The sequence below is a fragment of the Pygocentrus nattereri genome, chromosome 7, assembly GCF_015220715.1.
Source record: "Pygocentrus nattereri isolate fPygNat1 chromosome 7, fPygNat1.pri, whole genome shotgun sequence".
Classification (NCBI taxonomy): domain Eukaryota; kingdom Metazoa; phylum Chordata; class Actinopteri; order Characiformes; family Serrasalmidae; genus Pygocentrus; species Pygocentrus nattereri.
The window spans coordinates 7,863,414-7,887,937 of NC_051217.1; the positions used below are offsets into that span (position 1 = coordinate 7,863,414).

Genomic DNA, 24,524 nt, shown 5'->3' on the forward strand with positions numbered 1-24,524 from the left:
TCATCTTGGATAGCAAATATAATGGCCACATTTGTGTGGTAGAAACCATGACTTCTGGTTCCTATCACCACCACTGTGAAGAAATCTGTATCTGCATTTCCCATCAAACCACTCTGCATGACTTTCTTTACATCTCAACTGAATTATGCAGACATTTACACTGAAAACTGATGGGAATCCCTATCAATAAGTACACAGGCACAAAAGAAAAATTCTTTTGAGTTTGAACAACTGTTGTTTCCTGCAGAGCATTATAAAAACTATTGAATGACACATTTCCACACAACCACAGACAGTTGTGCTTTCACTCTTGCTAGATCTCCAGTATCTGCTGCATACTCACCTTTCCATGTCTGATGATGGAAGGCCGCGGTATATGTGGATACTTCTTGTCCACAACTGGACTCTCCTCCAGCGCATTGTCATCTTCAGAGAAGCCCTCAGAGCTGGGTGAGGAGTGGAGAACATGTTTGCCATCTGGGACCGATTCTCTTAACTGAGATCCATTAGCTTTGGTGTGAATGGACACACAGCTGAACGCAGGCTGGTGCTGTGGCTCTGCGAGACTGGCCACTGCAGGCTGAGTGAGAACAGTTGGGTGGACGGTGGGGTTTGGCTGGGTTTTACAGGGCTCCAGAGAGTCCAGTTGGAGAGCAGGCTCAGGAGAAACATCTGCAACATCTGCTGGAGCCCCAAAACACTGCTGGAGTGAGGAGCATGGGAGCCCGTGCATCACTGCACCAGAGCACAACACACCTAGAAGCAGAAAATGCTGAAAAGCAGATCCATGCGTCTCCACCAAATTGTGCGATGGAGACTGGAGAAAAAGAGCAACGTCACAAACGCATCACAGTTTGACAAAAATCAGATCCAAACCAAAACAGAGAAAACGAAGAATGGACTGGAGAAAAATAGAGTATCACGGGTGCTTCATAGTTTGATGACAACCAAACTAGTTCACTAATTTATTTAAGGAAATCCAAAAGCCTGAGTTCAGGGGTCCTGTCCAGATCTCCCTAGTCCTGGCTTGAGGAACTTGCTTCTTCATCAAATGATCCCATATCCTGCTCCAGTACGATTCCAGGTTTCAGATCACAAGCAGGCGCCTCTGAAAAAGTCTTAGGCTACATCCACATACGGCTCAAGACATGGACCACTCTGCATTCCTGGTTTACCCTCTTTCTACCTCCTGCTCACTGGTGCTGTCAAGAACGTTGTGAAGCAACTAGAGAGCAGTATGCATGTAGGGGTGTCCAGGTGTCCCATTACCTGAGCAGGTACTCCCCCTGCCAAGGCTGGGCAGCATTGTCCCTGCATAGCTCCAGCCCAGTGGCTCTGGAGTTGATGAGGTGTCCGGTTTCCAGGCCACAGTAAGCGATAGCCCCCATGTGAGGGCTAATCATGCCAAGGAACAGGAGTGCAGCAAGGTGTTATGGGAGTCATTGTGTGGCCCACCATGAAGACAAAAGCAGTAAGGTTACAAATGCAGTGTGAAAGACTCTGGGGTTACCAAGATTGAAATATTCATCTATTTGGATAAAGGCAGTGTTAAAGAGTGTCTGTTGACTTTGTGGCAGCTACTACTCTCTTTATGGTTACTGACTGTGGAAGAGGTCATCAGGTTCAGCCAGGAACGTTATGCAGGCCGAATAGTGTAGTTTATATATTTTCTGTTATCAGCTGTAAAATATGAACTTAATGCAGAAACAAAAAAATGAATGTGAGAACACATTTTGCTCTTGGGTGCTTGAAGATATAATGTTAGCACTCACTCATGATGTTACACAATGTACAAATTGGACAATAGAGAGCTACTGAAACATTGATGAACTCTTTTGTTGGTGGATGTAAACAGGGCTCCAGTTTCCACTACAGTGAGAGTGCGGAGAGTCGCCATATGTGCACAGTAGAAACATGAGCTCAGTGGTGTACCTGTTTCATTCTTTTGGATGATGGATCATGGATGTGAAGCCCAGCCCACCGAGTGAAAACATACTAGAATCGAACATCATCTAATTTCTGAAAACACAATTAAAATGAGATAGACTACATGACAGTGGAAAAGGTTTAAACCAGTGTTTTAAAAAAAACAATAGATAAGTGTATAAAATGAAATCAATGTGCTAATGGAATTCAAATAATTGGTATGACACTAAGAAGTTACCATAATGTGAACACAGAGAAAGTAAGATGCCCTGTATAAAATGAGAGATCAGCTCAACTCAAAATGATATAGTAACTGATTAGATGGCTTTTCTTGAGTTCACTCAACTTGAGGACACACAACTCAAATTTCTTAGTTGAGTCAAAAATTCTCTTAATGCTTTTAGTTCTGCATCTCAGTTATGTAAATTAACTTTTTTTTATACTCAAATTCCTCACCAACCAAGACTCTCTCCATCACACCATCCTGCGAGACATTGAGTACACACTCATGGATGGCTATGGCATCACTGCTGCTCAAACTCACAACTTCCTGTTGGGTAGATGGCTCAGTCCACTGCACCCATGCAGCAACCCAGATCTACAAATACAACTACAGTCTACAAATATTTACTACAAGTATATATACAAATACACTGGAGAAAATATTTGTTTTTTTTACTTTGAAGCGTGGCATCATCTCATGCGGTGCAGCTGTGTAATAATTTATCCCAACATCAGGAGGATGTGAGTTTGAATCCCAGCAATACCACAGCGGTCCATTATCCGGAAACCCAAGAGGAGAATATGCCAGATGGAACTGTGTGATAGAAGGAGCGCCAGCTAGGGGGGAAACTGAGTATATATATATATATATATATATATATATATATATATAAAAAACACATTCAGTTTAGTTTATCTAACCGAGATGCAGGTCTAGAAACAGTAGCTTGGAGAATTTTTGACTCAACTAAGAAGTTTGAGTTGTGTGAACTCTGGTGTCCTCAAGTTGACTCAATTCAAGAAATGCCATCTAATCAGATACTAAATCATTTGAAGTTAAGCTGAACTCTCATTTGTTACAGTGTGTATTGGGGGAGGAGCTGTATATGATTTTAATTTTTTATTTTAAGAAACAGAAAACTATCAAACATGAGGTTATACTAAAAGTAACATATCTCACAAGCAGTGATCAAAACCTGAAGTACAAAACTCATACAAATATATACTTACAATATAGAATCAACATCATATAATAACTCAAATCCTTAAAATAGTGAACAAATCATCTTACAATATCTTTTGGAGTCTAGTTCATCAGATTTAAATCTATGGTGTGAGAGCTATTAGTATATTATAAAATAACATATTAATAATATAATAGGCGATTCCAAACTTTTGAAGGGTAGTGCAGCACGCTCAGCCTATCTCTCCTCTCTCATAGAAAACAATAAGAACAATTCCAGACTACTATTTAGCACAATTTCTAAACTAACAGAGAACAAAAGAGTCACTGAACCCCAGATGCCATCAGCCTATAGCAGCAATGATTTTATGAATTTCTTTAGTGATAAAATCGAAAAAATTAGACAGAAAATTCTGAACACACAATTAAACTCCACAAACCTGCTGGCTTATAATTCCAGTCTAGACCTTGAGAGTATTACAGTCACTGCAGATAGGCTGGAATCGTTTACATTACTTCAAGAAAATGAACTAGTCAAAATAGTTTCTTCTGCAAAACCATCTACCTGTATTTTGGACCCAATTCCTACAGGTCTACTCAAGGAAATTTTACCAGAAATAACCAAGCCTATTCTGTCAATAATAAACTCCTCTCTTAGCCGTGGATACATCCCAAAAATTTTTAAACTTGCAGTAATTAGACCGCTGATTAAGAAAGCTAACCTTGATCCCTGTGAACTATCAAATTATAGACCTATCTCAAATCTCCCCTTTATATCGAAGATCCTGGAAAATGTGGTAACCAAAAAGTAATGTATGGTGTTCCACAAGGCTCTGTTTTAGGACCTATATTATTCACAATATATATGTTACCATTAGGCACCATTATCAGTAAAGACATAAATTTCCACTGCTATGCCGATGACACCCAGTTATATATATCAAGCAAACCGGATGATAAAATAACTTGGCAAGATTGAGGACTGTATAAAAGACATAAAAGACTGGATGTCAAGCAATTTTCTGCTACTTAACTCAGATAAAACAGAGGTCCTGCTTCTTGGTTCAAAATTAGCTAGAAGCCTTAACAAGCTTCAGCTAGTCCAGAACACTGCAGCCAGAGTCCTCACGAGAACCAGAAAGTTCGACCATATTAGTCCAGTTTTATCAAACCTGCACTGGTTACCAGTCAAATTTCGCATTGATTATAAAATTCTATTACTGACATATAAAGCTCTAAACGGACTCGCCCCTCAGTACCTGAGTGAGCTCCTCTCCCACTATGAACCATCATGCCTACTTAGATCACAAGGCGCTGGCTTACTACTGGTACCTAGAATTAATAAAGCTACATCAGGGGGGAGAGCTTTCTCATACAAAGCCCCCCTGCTCTGGAATAATCTTCCTATTAATGTTCGGGAATCAGACACAGCCCCAATCTTTAAGTCTAGGCTAAAAACTTATTTGTACAGTCAAGCATTTGGTGATTAGTCTTCCCTGTCAGGTCTAGACCTGCTGGAGTCTCTGCTGCTCTGTTTTATTGTAATCTGTGGTCAGCCACTCTTTACAGAACTGACTCTGTGTTTTCCTTTCCTTTCTCTGCCGAGCTGATCAGCTGCCCATCCTGTGTGTCTGATGCTGTTGCCTCTTCTGCCTTGATTGGTGCCGCTGCTCACCAGCCTTCTGGACCGGTTTGACCACCACTGAACTTCTTGCTTTACAACGCTGTGCAGTCCTCACCCTCAGATCTTCTCTTTTCCCACTTTACTATAATACTTCATACTAATAATGTTTGCTATCCGGTGTCGACCTTAGGAGGATGGGTTCCCCTTCTGAGTCTTGGTTCCTCTCAAGGTTTCTTCCTCTTTTAGGGAGTTTTTCCTTGCCACTGTCGCCGCTGGCTTGCTCATGGGGGCTCGGACCAGGATTTTCTTTCTTTTCTTTTCTCTTCTCTCTGTAATACTGATTGTTTTGTAAAGCTGCTTTGTGACAACAACTGTTGTAAAAAGCGCTATAAATAAATTTTGCTTGCTTGCTAGTGTCTGTCTCCAACATCATGTAGGGTCTCATAATTCACATGCACAATCTGTACAGCAGATGGTGCAGTAGGTAGTAAAACTGTAGGACCAGCTAAGAAGACACTTGCAAGAGGGCTAAAAGGGGGACTTACAGGCAAGTATTAGTGCATTAGAAGTACCATATGGCATATGGACATGCCCAGTTAGTGGAATTTTCTCAAAATATAACGGATAATTGCAGACTAGTTTTAAGAAATGCATGAAAGTGAGAAAGTATGCTTTTAAAGTAAGATGGGAAAAACATTCATTGGGTTCTTCTCCAGGGCATAGAAAAAGAAAGCAGTGTAGTTTTTAACCTAATATACCAGTAATGCGGCAGTGCAACAGCCAATCAAAGCTGTTACTATGTTCATGTCAAGAGACGACTTCATAAAGAACAGAATGCAGGTAGTTCATTTTAGTGTGAGTAATGATGTTCTTCTGATGTTCTTCTGCACATCAGCACAGTCCAGTTCCCTCCTTCTTCAAATGTACAGCCATTCAAGATCATTTTAAACCTGCCAGATCTTTTTTTTTTGCACCAAAATCCTTTAATAAACCTCTTAAAACTGGAGAAACTATGTTTGTGGGGAAAGCGATGGACTTCTAAGTTGGTGTTCAAGTGAAGCAACTCCAGTGAACCACTCAAATCAACATATGAAGGAGTTATTATTTTTTTTAATGTTATTTAAATAAAGAATCAAAAAATTCAAACTACAGGTAGAGGGAGTTCCATCAAACCAACAAATTCAACAAAATACAAAGCAGAAAACTAATATTTAAACAACAACAGAACCCAAAACAATTCAGAACAGAAGCAGAATTCTTTTTTTCTTTCCTGCAAACTGAATAAAAACAGCCAAAACAGTACTTCAGTTGTCAACGTCAACATAGGATATTTGGGAAAAGCAGGAACACATTTTAGAGCACAAAATAAGGTACAGAAAGGTACAGTGAGGGTCAGTACCACAGACTGAGTCTGTCTCAGACTCAAGTTCAATACTACTGGAAAAGCAACTGAATAGTGAACTCTGCTAATACACACACTAAACACTGTGAATGGTGGAGTATATAGTCAGTTAATCAATGACAGCTTGATGGAAACAATCTGAACTGTAAATATAGTGTAAATGAATACGGTAAATTGTGTCAAACACCTTTACTGGAATGTAGTTTCGAGCACTGCATCGCTTCGTTGCTTCAGTCTAAAGCAATCAAAACTAGAACAAAAGACAACATGTTAATCAGAACTTCAGTGTCGTAATACTTTGGTCCTCAAACCAAATTCATTCTATTTAGAATTAATATCCTTGCAATAGTCCTCATGTGATGTTTTATTTAATGAAACGTGCTTTAATTAATGTTCATGTTTTAATGTTCAGTTACTGACAGTGCAGCATGTCTTCAGGTGAAAGAACTGCATGATTCAGCATCTTTCAGCACCGACTCTTAAAGGGCTAAATTTGTTCAGCTTCAAAAAAAAAAAAAAAAAGGAAAAAAAAAGGGTTAGAAAAACAGACCAATCATTCTCGGGTTAGCATCAGAGCAAATGACGCTGTCCCCTTGTGCATCCTTTTGCAAACTCTTGATTTAGACACTCTGAACCGCTATCTAGAACAACAAGCTATGCAGCGGGTCTCAATAACTAAACGATTGCGTACCAAATATACAGAGAGTACTTCTTGAAAGCTACAGTATTTCTGGGACTTGTAAGTATAACCCTCATCTGTGTGAGATTCAGGTGTATCTGCCTTTGTTCTGACATTTATAGATGGATTAAGAGCTCATTTCTCTTACAGCTGAAGGCAATGTGTGGTTCATGGCCAGAAAACAAAAAAACAGAAAAGAAAAATAATAATAGCACCACAGGAGGACAGAGTGTAGGGAGGTGCCCAGGGGGAGAACCATTACTCAAAATCTAAGAAGAAAAAATAGTGCATGATAAAGTAACAGATGCTGGTACAAAGCATTTCTTTAAGGTATCAGCGTTATTCACTGACCATAGGCTTGGTGAAAGATTATTCGAATGCAAAGGCAGTGAGAAAAAGCAAAAAAACAATACAACTCCTTACAAACAGACACACCACACACCACCTCCAGCAGTAAAAGTGGTAAGGAATGTGTGGTGGTCATGTTTTGGCTGTAGTCCTCAAAGGCTATGCAGAAAGAGCGCAATTGTTAATTGCTACCAGAGATTCTGGGTTGTCATGACGCGTCACTAAGTAAGGTAAACATCTTGAATGTAAAAACAAGAGAAAATGTACAAGTCCAGTACTGAATCAAAGAGTGTTCTTCCTTTGTTTCTATACAGTGCTTGAGAACAGAGTTGCTTCATTCATCTGCGATGTGGAAGAGGCCAAGAGACGAAATGGGGCAGTGACGTCACAGAGTAGTTTAAAAATGAAGGTGCCAAAAAGGATTCTTTGGAAAGATGCCATAGAAGAACCACTTTTGGTTCCCTAAGCAAGTACATTTCTATTTACCATTCGCAAAATAATCCATCAAACGAAGAAAAAACTTTGACAGAACTCTTTAAACTCTCAATGAGAAACAGTGGCAGCAGGAAATTAGGCAGAATTAATAGCCTGAGAAATGGAAATGAACAGACTAATAAGTGTTACTGGGGAACGTATAATACCTGACACACTATCCTCATCATCTAGAGGATAGTGTTGTTTCTATTTCATTCCTGAAGCTGAAAGTTTTAGATTAAACTCTGGGGAAGACCACATTCACAGCTCAATCTCAAGTTTAGGTAAACTTTAACTGGGTTACTAGATTTCCTGAAATTCATCTTAATAGGTCAAATTTGCCATTAAAATATTGTGTGTAAACATAAATATTAATGCACTCATAGACATGCTATTTTAATTACTGCTTCATTAGAGTTTGTTGAAAGACCTTGTCTATCAGATGACAAGTCTTCCTGGTCATCTATAATTGCTGCAACTAGCTCCAGTGTTAGCTTTAGTTAATCTGAAGGGGTAGCTTCTGTTACTAAAACCTCTGTTACTGCACTTTTAAACTTTTTAGTTATTTTTTGAGTGTTATGGATGCTACTAGGCAGCCTGAATTTAAAGTTTGAGAAAAGTACTAATAATGAAGGATGCAGAACTTTTTTTTTCCAATTTTTTCCAAACAGAGTGGTTAAAAAGTTTTTCAAAAATGTTTTATCAAAAACATCTTTAGGAAAACAAAAGTGGTTCCTTTATATAATCAATCCAATTAATTCTTTCTGGCACTTTCATTTTTAAGAGTGTAAGTGATAGGGCCTTTATTGTCAGATTCAATGTTCATCAGGTAAAGCTTTGGCTACCAGTGAAGTAGTCACTTTCTAACGTATCTTAGAATGTCTCCATCTACCACAGTGCTCCTTGCGGCAGAGCAGTAGGGCCTACGGGGCTTACAGGGTTTCTTTCCCACTCAAAAAAGCCACTTCCATGGGAAGTACAGTGCAGTGCAGTATTGCTGTGTGAAGGGCCCGGAGGAGCCATACACAGGGCCAGGTCTCAGCTGTGGTAGCCTGGGACAGCCGCTTGCTTCTGAGACAGGCGCATCAGCTCCTCCCGGATGGCTTTGATGAGTGAGGCGGATGAGTGGTTAGGAGGAGAGGACTCCTCCATGGGTGCAGATGGGGGGTAGCCCAGGCCGATGGAGTCCAGGTGGGCAGGTGGAGCAGTGGGCTCCCTCATACCATTTCTAGATGTCTGTAACAAAGAAATGGGGGGGTAGTCAAAAGAAAAAGAGCTGTGAGCCTGGATGAGACAGGGAAAAAGTCAGGAAGAAGGTTGAAAAGAAAAGAATGGGGTGAAAGGTGAAAATGAAGGTGAAGAAGAAACAAGAAAAGACAAAAGTCAGCAAGAGAGCAACTTTCCAGACAGAAGAAGACAGCAGTGACACAAAAAAGAAATATTAGCTGTGTGAAAGAGTGTATAGTAAGAGTTTAACTTACAAGGTCTCTGTTGGCAGGTCTTTTAAAGTCCTCTTCGTGATAAGGCCCACAGTTTAAGCCACCAGGTTGTCTGCTCTCACTCAAACGGCCTGAGAGACCAACCTGGGTTAAGTGGTGTAGTTGAGCACCTGCATACACAAGCACAAGTGAACATGATTAAGCATTTAGAAATTATTCAGACCATCGTTAAATCTCAAATTCTTTTTAAAATCTCAATTATTTTTGTCACTGTTAGAACAATATCTCAGATTTTGATGAGACACAGGAGCTCATTCAGTGCAAGACTCATTCTACCAAAATGCACCACAGAGCACCACAGGAGGTCATTCTTACCTACGGCCATCAAACGCTATAACTCCTCCCTCAGTGTGTGATTCTCAAGTGAGGTTCATCTGTGCAAAACTCAATACCAAACTATACTGTTCATAAGTGTAATAATAATAATTGTGCGCAATAACTGAGAGGTACAGTAATTTGAACTGCTTTATACTAGATGTTTGATGTTTATTATCAAAGTCACCACCACTTAAAACTTAAGAACTTAAATCTTGTGTACATATTGCAAATTTCTCTTTATCTTTGTTTTAAATTATGAAAGTGTTTATTCTTTTACTTAAATGGTTGCAACTGTAACAACTGCAATTTCCCTCTGGGATCAATAAAGGATTCTGATTTTCATTTTTAAGATAATTTGATACCCACCCAGAGAGAGCGAGGCCAATTGAACTCCTGGCCATGGACGGTCCTAGCATCACCAGTGAACGAACTTGGATCTCCTGATGATAGGGCCAACGCTTAGACAGTTGCACCACTCAGGAGCCATTTAATATGTTTTAATGTTAGCAATTCCTTCCGCCAATTATAGTTCCTTAACAAGCTCCTTACACAGACCAACACATTAAAATTGTTTCACACTCAATTTTTTATTGTCTGCTTGTTTTCTTCTATTCTATTCTTCTTGTTTTCATCTATTTCTATTCCTGCTCAGGGCAATTACCTTTCTTCTTGGTTCATTATATGATTTATACTTTCGCTGCACTGATTGCTGTCTTACTTAATTTGCATCTTTAACCAACAGAAGAAAGGCCAATATTGTTTTTCTCTATGATCTCTGTAAGAACATACCTGTGGTGCCCCCTACTGGTCGTGGTCTAGCAGAGGAGGGCAGCTCATCTATGCAGCCACCTCTGCTGTTGAAAAGCACCTCAGTCTGCAGGTGTTCTCCACCTAATCCATCTCCTGGGGGGTAGCCGGACCCCAGCCCCTGCCTGGAATGACAGTTTGCTAATATTGAGCAATACTCTATACATGAGAGCAGGATGTCTGTGCATCAGTTATAAAGGTGCTGTCTGGAGCCACAGACACAGACATGCTACACTGGAGTGATGAAATAAAAATGGACTATGTCTGAATTATTGATAAGGAACCATGAAGTGGCCTCTGGCTGAGAAAGGAAGGGGGTAAGCCCAGGATAGGGCAGGGAAGAGCGGTGAGGGGGAGGGGGAGGGTAAAGAACAAGAGGGAATCTCTGTATATATATATATATAACATTAGAATCTGCATAAAAACTACAAATATGTAAAAACACAAAATGTAGTTTTTCTGTTCAGCTGACAGCTGCGGGTTGTAAATAAAAGGCTATATTGCTGTTGTCACCTTCCTCGCGAGTATGTTTAATGTTATAACTCACCTCTGCAGTAAACCTTTTACTGTAGAAGGTGGCAGGCCTAACTCAGTATATCTCTGAAAAAAATCACACACAAACACACCATTTAAAAATGTAAATCACACTTCACCAGTGTTTCCTGCTTCTCTAGGGCTTCTCTATGCCAACAGTGGCAGCCTGTATGTGCTGCGACTGTTGGAGCTATGGATCCAAATCTGATCTTTTAGACCAAATTAACTCATTCAACCTGTAGATAGCAAAAACTTTTCCTGAGTAATAGAGGCCATTTTTAGTGCTCTATAAAGAATTTTACTCTTACAGGTTCTATAAAAAGAAAAACCATGTATGCACTGCTTTTTTGGATGTCATGTCGAGTGGACAAAGAAAAACAAGCCAAACATTAAAGCCACCACATAAAGGTGAAATAAGACAGGTCTAATCAAAATGTAATGCAACTTCCATAAGAAAGGCCTTAACACAGGTGAAAATGTTTAGAATAGCTGCCTGCTTCTAGGACTGTCTGAAGGACCTTTTCAGCATTCACTACAGAGCCCGTTCTCCTTGACTTCTGGGAAAACCCCAAATGTGTGATCCATCAATGTCACTTGCCTGCAATTAATCTGCCTTCGTCATTTCCGCATAGCTCACATGCAGATTAAAAACAGGATGTAATAAAGATCAACCACTAATATGATCAAATAAAAAGACTGTTAGAAACCCTCTTGCATCACAAGCAAATTCATCTGGCCTGAAATCAGACAAGAGGCAATAAAAAATGTTTGCCTTACACATTTCTCAGCTTTAGAAGAACATGGGTAATGTTCATTTCCTTCCAGCAGAAACTAATAATTTGAGGCTGTGAATTACAGACAGGCACTGGGTCACATATGCTATTCAACTATCCAGCAAACCAGAATTAGGGCAATCTGCCGATACTGGATTTGCTGCTATAGACAGAAAATTGGAATGGAACTGGTGTTTTAAATCACTGATCATCTGGTCCTTTCTTGTTGGTGTGGACATCATTATATTTACCACAGGAGAATGTTATGTGTGTATAAAGTTTGAATATTAAATGAGTTATTTTGCTGTATTGTGACACTGACAAAAAGGGTCAGTGTTTCTTGCAAGTACGGTCCATCTGCAAGTGTTCACATAAAAAAGTGCTCTTGCAGACAGAAATGACATGGATTTCTGGTTTTCATAAATGTTTTCAAATGGGACCCTCCTCTGCTGCTGCCTGGATTGTGCCTCTTCAGCAATTTGCTAGCCAGCTGTAGAAATATCAGGATACATACTGTGATTGCCAAGTTCATAATTTTTTTTTCAAACTATCCAACCCCAGTGCAAGTTAACTCCAATGAGCGGAGTTTAATGGCATTCAAGAGTAACAGATGGAAATGACGTTACCAGATTAGTACAGTATAAAGCTACAGGCCATGACTTTCTGTCTGATGCAACATGTGATAGGAGCAATCTTTGGAGAAAAAGAAAATTTAATGCAATAACAAAAATCTCCAACAGGGCTGTGCAAAAAAATACCCTACAACATGTACAGTCATATGCAAAAGTTTCAACCTACCTGGTTGATTACACATTTTGTTGACTTTCTAAGTGAAAACAAGTTAGCACATCCTCTACAGAGAATGCACTGAAATATGGCATTTTTCTGCACAATTACTGCACAATTTTATTCATTTGTTTTGAGTTTTAACATATTGGAAAAATAAAACATGTGGCAATGTTTGTAGAGACTATTTTATTTTTTTCTAATGTATTAAATTCTGCAAATAAACAGTATATGTGCATTAAATGTACAAAAGTGTGCTCTCTGCAGAGGATGTCTCACTTATTTTCATTTAGAAAATCAATGAAACATGCAATTTGGCCCAAACTTTTGCATATAACTGTATTTAGAAATCCAGAAGAATTGTTTCTGAGGTAATGAATAGAACAGAGTACTTTATTATCCCTTATAATTTCCCTTTAGCACTGGCATATGAAATCATTACATTATACACAAAACAATCTAATAAAAATATAGTGAAATGTAATTTCCCCCAATATCTATAAAAGCAGCAACAATAACATGCCCATTACAAATACAAATGCAACCTGCCATGTAGTGGTATTACTATGACCTATACAAAACTGTACTCAAAATAAAATAAAAATGTCTGCAAAATGACTATTGATTAAACTATTGATCTGAAGGCACAGCAAGCAGAGACTGTGCCAAAACCTTAAAGGAATCTTTGAAGAACAATATCTTCATTTTATCACTCTGAACTATTGAGTGGCTCTTACCCCAGAGAATGGGCTGAGGGCGGGGTAAGAAGGGCCCCAGGGTCGCGGACCACGGGATGGAGGGCTAGAGGGCACAGATGGCACACCACTTATCCCTACTCCAGGTAGAGTGATGCCAGCATTGCTGCCCTGTGAAGAGGGGGACACAAGGGCAAAAGCATCATCCAGCAGGGAGTGCATCTGCTGCCGGGCCTCTTCTATAGACGGCTGAGGGGGCAGGTAGGGTGGAGGAGGTGGAGCATGGCCTGGTGGGGGTGACACTGGGCCCAGAAACACATCATCAGTCGGGGACGGGCTGTGTGGTTCAGGGCCCTGGTCTGGATCCGACTGCAAGAGACAGAGGAGAAATGGGGACTTAAAAGAACAGTTTGGCTGATATCTACAGACAAATATGGCTTCAAAGTTGCTGCTACATATACATCCTTTTTTCTATAGTTAATGGTGTATCATACAGTGTCAGAAAACACTGTGTGTCATACAGTGTCAGAAATATTTGAGATGACCTGAGACAGTTGGGTGATCATTTTTGGCATGGCTTTCGCACAGTGAGACATTGGTGTGATATAAAGGGGGCAGAAAAATATTGAAAAATCAGATACACCAAACATATGAGTATTTTGTAGATTTACAGTCACTGACTGGTTTACAGTTGATGCACAACTGTTCAGCTCTTTCCCATCTATCAATAGATAAGACCAACATAGGACCACCACTGACCAGATATTATTTGGATGACGGACCAGTGGGGTTGATAGTACAGCTGTACAGCTACAAAATGTACCACTAAGGTTGGCATAATGAAGTGTCTAATAAGCTGACTTGTAAGTGCATAGTGTTTAAAAATTAGTGTGTTTAGGTACCAAAAACATAACTGACTGCACAAAATTATGCATAACACATAACAGTTTATACATTTTCCAACCTCTTTTTCTCCCTTAGAATTAAACAGGTTGTTTTGTTACTATGCTTTTAGGCTGATACAGGCAAATATGCAAACATATTCCATGCTGATTGGCTGTGCATCATTCAAAAACCAGTCTAGGCTAAAATACTCCTCATAACATCTGGAGTGCTAAACTGCTGAAGGTGGAATAGGTGCATATATGCAGATGTGTAAATTTGTGTGACATTACAGAAGCAATTAATTCAAAACAGACCATTTTTATTGCTCAGTTTCCATGAGGAGTGAACGATACGTTTTGGAACATAGCAAAGTTTATATGCTACGTCAAACTCAGTTTTCCATAATATGGGTCCCTCAAACAAATGCAAATGTTCTCTTAAAGGTATTCAGATTCAATGATATGGTCAAAAACAAGAAAAAAATCAGTTATAGTTCATTACTTGATTATTTAGTAGTTTTATGTTATTAGTTTAGAAGCTATTGATTAATCAAAACAGAAACACCTGCATACTAAGTAATGCAATTTTGTAGAGTACATTTTGAAATGAAAGGGAGAAAAAAGTATATGCATAAAGGTTGTCATTAGTAGACTGACCACATATGCTATGTTGTTGACTCCAGGATATTTCTTATATGTGCCATCACTGTCTGTGGTGATGAGTCTGTCTCTGTCTGCATCTACTAGATCTCCATTCATCTGCTGCTTCTTCCTCTGTCTAGGTGAACGCCTCTCTCTGCCACTGAAAACACACACACCCACACAACCACACACACACACACACACACACACACACACACACACACACACACACACACACACAGTTACAGTGGATGAATCTACAAATTATTATTTTACTCAGTATATCTGTATTTTTATCTTCTTTAAATGTATAAATGCAGTACTAGTACTTTAGTACTGCAGTACTTTAGCTTTTGTGTTTTCCAACCTTTTCTTGGGTTCTGTATAGAGAGGGGGCATGTGGATGTCAGGGTCCAGGATCTTATCAATCTGCATCTGAGCCTTCTGGTAGATACGGTCCTGCTCTTTGGGGTCACCCAGGCCATCAATGATATCATCCATGGCAGGGAAGTCGTAGTGGCCTTTCCTCTTGGCCCTCAGACGGATCTTATTACGGTGGTGCTCGATCTCAGACTTTTGTCTCAGAGCAACCTGGATCTGAAAAGGGAACAGAGTCAAGGAACAGAACAGATACAGGGAGATGAAAATCTGCTGACTTTGCACTGGAAATAGCAAAAAAACATGTTAAAATCTGATATGAAATAAGTATTACACTTATTAAAAAGTGTAATAAGTAAAAGTACTAATGGAAATTAAGTTTAGCACACCTCCTTGGTGATCTTGGCATTCTCAGCAGCCTTGTCAGTGACTGCAGGATTGGGTAAGGGTAGGGCAGGCATGGGCTGCATGGCGATCAGCTGGATCTTGCTGGACAAGCGTTTGTTGGCACCATCCACCGAGCGGGACATCCGGTCCACATGCTCAAAGATGGAGGCTGAGGACACCTGCTCATCTACACCATTCAGTGGAGGAGGACCTACAGAGAGCAAGGTTTGACTTTAATGCAGTCACATCACAACTAGAAATATATTCCGTAAAGCATAACGCATGGGTTCAACGCCAGGCAATGATTTTACAAGTCAACATTATTTAAATCCCATGGAAAAACAAGAAACAAACAGACATGTGTGAAAGGTCTCTCATTCAGATGACAGAATAATACCCCTTGCTCAAACTACTGCAGGTGCTTTCCCATTCCAGCAGGGGGCAGTATCTGCTGTAACTATATGGGTACTGACTTTCAATTAAGGTGAAACATTTGCTAACCTAGCATATGTGCAGATGAGTAATGATGAAGGATCAGTTAGCACACACAATGTTCAGCATTATACATAAAATAGCACTATTACCCTAAGGTTTCATGTTCTACAACAAGATTTACATGCTCAAGTAGGATATCAGAAAAACAATGAGGAACTATAAAAACTATAAACTACAAAACAGATACAAAATTACAAACTGCAAAAAACAGCAGCTCAGATACAAAGGACTGGATTATTAATGAATATCATGATGTGAAGATCATGATGTGTAAAATCACATAATAGGAAGAAAGCACAGTAACTGCTACTCAAACTACACTAGTTCTACTTTACAGACCAGAGATGTTCTTACCAATCCTATTTCTTCCTGAGAGCCACAAGAGATGAAAGGGAGAGAGTAAAAGAGATACAAAGAAGAGTTATGGACTTTTTTTTTTTTTTAAACACTATATGCCCTATTTTTACTGCATGACTAATATGAACATGAGAGTAGAATGGAAAGCTTATTGGACAGTACATTACAGTATCTTGGCTCATATAAGCAAAATAATAATGAGAAAGGACAGTGAAAGAGAGACAGAAGGATGCAACAGTACAAAATATGGTCATTAGACAAAACTAGTATGAATGACTGGAAAGACATGAAGACCAATCTTAGTTCCAAGAGTAATTTGGTCAGTCACACCACAGATCTACGAGAGCACCTTCGGTCGTCAAAAAAGAGGGATAGTATAGGAGAGAGCAAAAAGCGAAGAGCAGGATGAACTTATTCTTTACCACTGAGGATTAACAAACACAGGCTGAGTGGGAAAATAAAGGGGTTTCGGGGTGGGGCTTATAAACAGATCACGCAACAATTTGAGATTAATCTCTCATATTGAAGCATTCTAAAGAAATCCAAGAACAAAGCAAGCCATTTGGAATTTCAGGGTTAAACCATAGCATCTGTGACTTCTATTGTACATTTTGGATATCAGGAAATATATGTACATGTCTTCTGCTTGGGAATATCATGGATATTGACATTTGCAGCACATATTTTTTTTGGATATAAGGAAACTTCAGACATACATCTTCGTCTGGAAGAGATGGTATCAACCATATTGACATCTCTTTCATGTATATTTGTGAAAAGAAGAAATATATGTACATTTATTTGTCTTTTCTATGAGAATATTTCATACATATTAACATGTGTTGCACATATATTTTGGATATAAGAAAATCTATGTACATATATTACCTTCTGTAAGAGATGGTGCCACATACATTGACATCAACTGCACATGAATTTTGGATAGAAGAAAATGTATGAATATATTTGTATTCTGCATGGGACTACATAACACCAGCTGCACATATCTCACCGAGCACTTTATTAGGAACACTATAGTAACACTAGATGGGCCTCTCTTTGCTCTCAAAACAGCCTCAATTCTTCATGGCATGGATTCCATAAGATATTCTACTGGGTATAGATCTGGTGGCGGCTAGGCCACTGAAGAACACTGAACTCACAAGTTTATAATGTTGGATGTGGCCATTAGAAGACGGATAAATTGTGGCCATGGAGGGACGCATAGGGTCAACAACAACACGCAAACAGGCTGTGCATTTAAGCGATGACTGTATTAATGGGCCCAAAGTATGCCAAAAAACCTTCTGCACGCCATTACACCATCTACTCCAGCCTGCACTACTGACACAAGGCAGCTAGGGTCCACAGATTCATGATGTTGGCACCAAATTTTGACCCTACCATCTGTGTGCCTCAGCAGAAATCAAGATTCATCAGACCAGGCTGTGTTTGTAATGTTTCAGGCAATAAGGCTGGATGCAAGTGTGAGTTGCTTTTATTTAAATCTGATTTTACAGAGGCCAGAAACTGAGTAGCAGAGGTGCACAAGAGCATTACAGTAGTCAAGTCTGCTTATAACAAATGCATGAACAAGTTTCTCTGCATTGCACGGAGACAGAAAAGGCCAAACTTTAGTGATATTTCTTAAATGATAAAAAGCTACTTTAGTGTCCGTGTTTACATGCAGGGTAAAACAGAGCTCACAGTCTAAGATCACTCCCTGGTTTTGTACTTCAGGTTTGGTATGTGAAGCTGAAGAACCAAGTTTTTAAAAAAAAAACCTGAGTTTCTGTACAAACAATCAGTAATGCAGTTTTTTCATGATTTAATTGTAGAAAATTTTTCAACATCTACTGAGAAATATCTGACACACAGCTGGTTAGTCTGTCTACAGAGTCTATTCAGAAGGGATAGAATTGTATAGCGGGGTGTTATCAGCATAGCTATGGAAATTTATACTATGCTTCCTAATGACATCACTTAGAGGTAGCATGTACAAAGAGAAAAGCAGAGGCCCTAAGACTGAACCTTGGGGGACTCCACAAGAAAGGGCACATCGTTTTGATGAATGATTTCCAAGTGAAACCATGAACTGTCTATTACTTAAATATGATTTAAACCATTCTAAAACTGTGCCCGAGAGGCCAACCCAGCATTCAAGACACTGGAGTAAAATCTTGTGGTCAACGATATCAAAGACTGCACTAAGATGTAATACAAATTTTTTGGCGAGCTTGTGCCCACTGCAGCCTCTGCTTTCTGTTCCTGGCTGACAGAAGTGGAATGTGATATGGTCTTCTGCTGTCAACATGTTGTACATTCTGAGATGCTTACCACAGTAATGCTCACCACAATTGTACAGAGTGGTTATCTGAGTTACCATAGCATGTCAGTTTGAACCAGTCTGGCCGTTCTCTGTTGATCTCTCACATCAGCAAGGTGTTTGTCTGTAGAACTGCTCACTGGATATATATATTTTTAACGCTCTGCATAAACCTTAGAAAGTGTTGCGTGTGGAAATTTCAGATCAGCAGTTATAAAAAAACTCACAGCAGCCCATCTGGCACCAACAATCATGCCAAAATCAAGATCACTGACATCATATTATTCCCCCTTTATGACAGTTACTAATAACATTAAGGCTACTGGCTGATATCTACACAATGCTAAGCACTACACTGCTGCCACATGTTTGTCTGATCACACAATGGCACGAATGAGTAGGTGTACAGGTGTTTCTAATAAAGTACTTGGTGAGTGTATATTCACCCAGTCTCGTTATGCATTTGTTTTTAAAAGTCCTTCCCCGCTCTTTCTCTGTCTCTGATTCTGATGTAACTTCACTTTCTTCATTCACCACACTTTTCTCTCAGGAGAAAAGAGATGGTCTCATTTTCTCTCAAGTATGTCTTCATGACTACTGTGAAATGGTAACTGGAGCAGGTTAACTTGCCATTCAATCCGTTAGTGGCCATCTTGCGAGGCTGCTTGGACTCACTGGGCAGTCTCGAGTTCTCTTTGGGAGACTCCTTATCACTGGAGGGATCGCTGCCCACTGAATCGCCATCCGAAGGGGAAATCCTACAAAAATACAGCCCACAGCAAAATGATTGACATAACTCCAGTAAAAGAAGGTTGCTTGTAGTGATCTCAAAAAGCTGGAAAGCTGCTAGACATGACTGAGAATAATTTCCACTGATTTGGTCCAAAAGGTTACAGAATACATAATTCAAATCTAGTGCATGCATTTACTCTGATATTGTAATTGACTGTGAATTAGTAATGATTCCTAATTTAGATTTTGATTATTAAACTCCGAAAGTTTAAGAGAGTTAATCAAGTTCACATCTGCTGAGCAATTCATAATTAACAGATTTGCCTTCTTGCATTATAAAACAATTCTGCATTAGCTTAAATGTGCCCCAGACAAGAGCCAGCTCAAATCTCTCCTCACCCCCAACATTTTGATGGACAATACAATTTAGCGCCAATTCAACTTTCATGAGGCCGGTCATGAGGGAAGATGCAACGGGAAGCTGACCTACTTCTGTCATGCCCAAAGACTGCCTCTCAATTAAAATATGACTAATAAGCACCAAAATTTCATTAGTTAGGTCTACAGAGTCATTTCTGAAGGTCTACCATTACACACAGTTCTGTAGCAGGTTTAAAGCTACTTCAAAATGGTGAAAGGGCAACCAGCAGAGTCACTATTTACAGTAGACTTAAACATTTGTGATCTGTAATATACCTATACCCAATATAATTTAAAAATATCATAAGTAAATGTTACTTCCAGATTTGACCATTAAGACCATTCCTCCGTACGTTGGATATTTCTGAATTCCACATGTTTGTCAGTTAAAATAATGAACGCACCAGGCTTTTGCTTCATGCCATTACTGTAATGCATGAACTATTGATCTGAGGGTTAGATGAAAGCCCTTTTAAAAAGACTTTTATTGATTTAAAGAGATCTCATAATTGATGAGATTCCTCTCTGAAAATCGATGAACATGTGTTTTAATAAGAGCATCATAATTTGCAAAATGCATTAGCAAAGCAGAGAAGAGCTTTGGCAGAGATAGATTTTTTGCTGTCATACACACCGCTTCATTGCAACAGTAGTCATTCCAACACATGGCCAGTAACTGGAAATAACATGTTTACATCAAAACAAGAAAATCTGCTGACTGTTAGTTCAGAAATGGTCTCATTGTGCAATATATGGGGTTAACTGTGAAGAATAGGGAACGTTTTTTTTCTCTCTTTATTATTATTTTCCCTTCGGAGACGGGTGCTAGTCTAACTAAGTGACTATTCTGTAGCTATATAAAAGCTTACAACAACAACAACAACAACAACAATAATAATAAACATTATTATATGAAACATATTATATAGACCACTATTTGTAGACCACTTTCATACAGGAAAATAAAGCTGAATACAGTATTCATTAGCATAAACTTAGACAATAACAGATAAGTGTAAAAATATGAATATAAAAAGTCAGAATTTTACTTTTACTTTAATTTCACTTGTCCTACACAGGCATGGCTGGCATAGGTTCTGTCATGGACACCAAAACGTGAAGTCCAGTAAAGTCTGTTTTATTCTCTTAATTTTACTGCACTGTCCTGTTACTGTTAATTTAGTTACTCTGAATATAACTTTTCAGTATTTATTCACTCCTGTTCACTCACCGTCCTTTCCTTTGCTGACTGTTTCTTGAGGCTTTGGTAGAGGAGCCTTTGGATTTGGGTGTGGACGCCTCTGCATTTTCAGCAGCGCTTGGCTCCTTAGTGGACACTGGCAGTGGTAATGGCTCCTGAATCACCATGAGGTCATCCTTACTGTGCTGGCCCAGGTGCAGCTTGGCAAAGTCGAAGCCCTTCACGCTGGGAGCTTGCAGCTGCGCAGTGGCAGTGCAGAGGAGAGAGAGGCAGGAGTTAATATGGAAGGATGGAAATAGCAGAGATGTGTGGAGAGGGAAAGGTGGACAGAAAGGGACTAAGAGGTGGGAGAAGGATGAAAGACTTTCACGATCTGGTATTTACTTAAGGAGAAAGCATCAGGAGGAGCACAGGGTTTGAGACAGAATCAGGCCAAGCTTCAGTCCAGCTAATTCAGAGACATTCTGCAGTGTGAATGTGCGAATGCATGGAAAAGTGTCCAAATGCTTTTGATCTTAGTTCACCAAACAGAAACAACAAAAAAAATGAAATGAAGAAACTGAGTTAAAGAAATAAATGAATATACAGATAGACAAGGACACAAGGAAAGAGATGGATGGTGTAAGTGTAGGCTCAAGCACACTAAAAAAGGGAATTTACTGAATTTACATCATGAATGTACATCATTTCCAGATGAATGTAATGTAATACAAGGCATTAAGACTCTTAGTTCCAACTTAATTAATGATCAAGCAATCTAGAAACTATTTTGATGATTAGTCGAGCAAGTTTTTATAAAGGCCAAACAACAAAAAATGGAACACGTGTATAAAAACAAATTCTGCATAAACCTTTGAAGATATCAAAATATTCTACTGGAAAAAGCTAAATAAGTCTTTTAAAACTGTGAGATTGCAAGTGCGTTGAAAGAAAATTCAGAGAGCTCAGACAAAACTTGAAGGAGATGTATTCTGAGGATGTATGTGAATGATGTAGCCATCATATATATCAGTATAATGTTGTTCTTTAAGATTTATGACCTAAACATCAAGCCACATCTTCTTTGTGAACCTGTGCTCAACGTTAACATGTCAAGACGTATGATGTGGTCCAAAGAACTCTGAGAAAATCTGATCTGATAGTTCTGACATTTTAAACCTTTATTTCAGGGAGACTCACATTGTTGTAGCGTTTTTTCTTTCTTTCTCAGTAATACCACTTCTTTCAATTAACATTTTATTTCTTGCTGGAGTATTGTTCAATATGAGCCTCTCCATCCTCTCCAGTGTTGAGCAATATATTCACACTGGATTAAATAAAGTACTCATGTTAATACTGATTATGTTACATAAGAAAAAATAGATGAAACAACCAACCTTCCCTCCTGTGAAAATATCGCCTCCTCTTTAAATCTTTAGAGCAACAGGGAGGAAAAGCACAATCCTCATAAGCATATGTTAGCCAGTGGCTAGCGCATTATTAAATATTAACATTAATAAAAGACCCACAGGCATTCCTTATTTTTGCTGTATTAAAAATGTATTTAATAAATACAACACTGAATCGCATTATATTGAATTATGTCAGTCGTTTTGACCTCGTAGGTTTTAAATGATGATTTTTTTGTTAACTGAATAATCAAGTTTAATCAAGTAGTCAGACCTAATCAGTAAAGTTATTACCAAAAGTAAGATAAATGAAAAACAAAATTGTGCTGGAACAGATTTCATTCATGTGGAAATGAAGTGCAAGTAAATGCAGTGCCTTATGTTTTTTCAGTGTACTGGCTGCACGGCTGAGGAGGCAGACAGGCAGTAATGAATTAAATGTGCTGCATGCTGGCCTGCCTGCTTGCCTGTCTGTCTGTGTGTAGTAGGATAACAGACCAGATGAGCAGAACAAGCACTGTAATGCTGCTTAATGCCTGCAGGCTCTCTCCAGGGACCAGTCGAGAACAGAAAACCCAACCATAATAGGTGCAGCAGACTCATCGACTGCAAAAAACAAAACCAGAACCTTTGTGCTTTTTTTTGAAAGATGGTATTTTAGCATTTCAGCTGGTGCTGTTTTTAGACAGAAAGTTAGTGACCAGTTTTTTCTCTTGAAAATGTGCTAATCCACCAATCATCAGGGAGCGCATGCAGCTCTCTTTTTTGGCTCAGTCTCTTTTGAATGTAAATCAGGCTGTTTAGAAATAGAACAAAAGCTGAATACAATAAAAACTGCCTCTTCCCTGCGTAAACAGGGACCAAATGTAGGCCAGTTTAAGTGTTTAGAATGCTCTACTTAGGCCTAAATGGAGGGGGGTGGGATTACAAAGAAGCATTCATACACATCTGGGGTTGAGATTATTTTTTCCAATTCTGGTTATCAATTTTATGACAAGGGGATTACCCGCTACACAGCTAGCGCTAGTGCCAACTATAACATTTTAAGGAAGCTAGCTCTACCTCATGCTTCTGTACCTCTGACTTTTCCACCAAATCTTTCAACTTTTTCTTGATCACTTTTTTTGGCTTTTCTTCCTCCTCCTCCTCTTCTTCTTCGTCTTCTTCCTCTTCCTCCTGTTCCTCTTCTTCTTCCTCATCATATTCCACAGTTTCTTGTCTCTTAATGCCCCTGGCAGCAGGAACTGGTTTCTAATTTGATTTTGAAGTATGGAGGGAGGCAAGGCATACATTCAGGTATGTTTCCGCTCCACTCTTCTGCATGCTGTCATTTAAACATGTTCATTTCCTGCACAAAGCACAAACTGCCCACTACCACACTGCGGAACTAGGGACTAAGCAGGATTAAAGTGGCTATAAAAAGATAACACTTGCTGGGTGGCAGAGTATATTTTCCTGGTGTTCTAATATAAAAACTACCACTGTGCATCTGTGAGAGAAACCTGCTAAAAATTCTAAAAACTATTTACTGACCCATGCTCCACCCACAAAATTCATTCTTTCATAGCAAATGTTGTTAGGTTGGACAAGTGTTCTACTTAATGAGAAACTTTACTGGCATAGAACTGGTTGTTTTTTTTATGGTACCTACACTAAAAACATATTATTAAATATCGAATATTTTTTATTTTGCATGAATTCTTTTGTTGGGTTAACGTTAGCATGGACAAATTCAATGACATTTTTGATTACAGCCTGCCTAGTTTCAATTTGCTACAACTGCAAACTTACACCTCGATAGCACAACATTTTACTGGGAAGATCAACATTATGTAGGGAAACATTGTAGCGGCCCATGAGAAATATTTAGGTATCTCGAGAGAATAATTACGTTACAATTCCTCATTGACTTGAATGGGCTTTTTGTCAATGATCTATAAAGTTGGCCTAATCAAGCAAAAGTTGCTACGAATAAACACATTTGTGACTGGACCATGGGGAGATCTACTTCAGTGAACTGCTCTTCCACCACCCTCTACCTTCTCCTTTTTCCTTTCTTCTTCCTCCTCCTCCTCTTCTTCTTCTTCCTCTTCTTCTTCCTCTTCCTCCTCCTCTTCCTCTTCTTCCTCCTCTTCCTCTTCTTCCTCCTCCTCCTCCTCCTCCTCACTGCTCTCTACTACTACTAGTTTTCTGCTCTTGACTGGGGTCAATGACCTCTGGATAGAGGGTATGGATTTCTGTAATGAAGCTGTGGACTGGATGG

General features: G+C 39.2%; 1 protein-coding gene across 5 annotated transcripts in view; it reads right to left on the minus strand.

The window, feature by feature from the left end:
• Nucleotides 1-5,826: 5,826 nt before the first annotated feature.
• The window catches only part of si:ch211-1e14.1 (UPF0606 protein KIAA1549), a 65,247-nt gene continuing 46,549 nt past the window's right edge, over nt 5,827-24,524 (minus strand). For 3 of the 5 annotated variants that reach the window (XM_017684703.2, XM_037540006.1, XM_037540007.1), the window contains exons 12-22: nt 20,904-21,112; nt 19,151-19,278; nt 16,192-16,206; nt 15,345-15,553; nt 14,945-15,174; nt 14,593-14,737; nt 13,094-13,420; nt 10,811-10,863; nt 10,246-10,388; nt 9,121-9,248; nt 5,827-8,923 (exon numbers count right to left, since the gene is read on the minus strand). In XM_017684703.2, the coding sequence (XP_017540192.1) occupies nt 8,678-8,923; nt 9,121-9,248; nt 10,246-10,388; nt 10,811-10,863; nt 13,094-13,420; nt 14,593-14,737; nt 14,945-15,174; nt 15,345-15,553; nt 16,192-16,206; nt 19,151-19,278; nt 20,904-21,112 (1,833 nt within the window). In that variant the 3' untranslated portion in view covers nt 5,827-8,677. The remainder of the gene's footprint in view (nt 8,924-9,120; nt 9,249-10,245; nt 10,389-10,810; nt 10,864-13,093; nt 13,421-14,592; nt 14,738-14,944; nt 15,175-15,344; nt 15,554-16,191; nt 16,207-19,150; nt 19,279-20,903; nt 21,113-24,524) is intronic. The other 2 variants (XM_017684938.2, XM_037540008.1) reach the window with 2 other exon arrangements.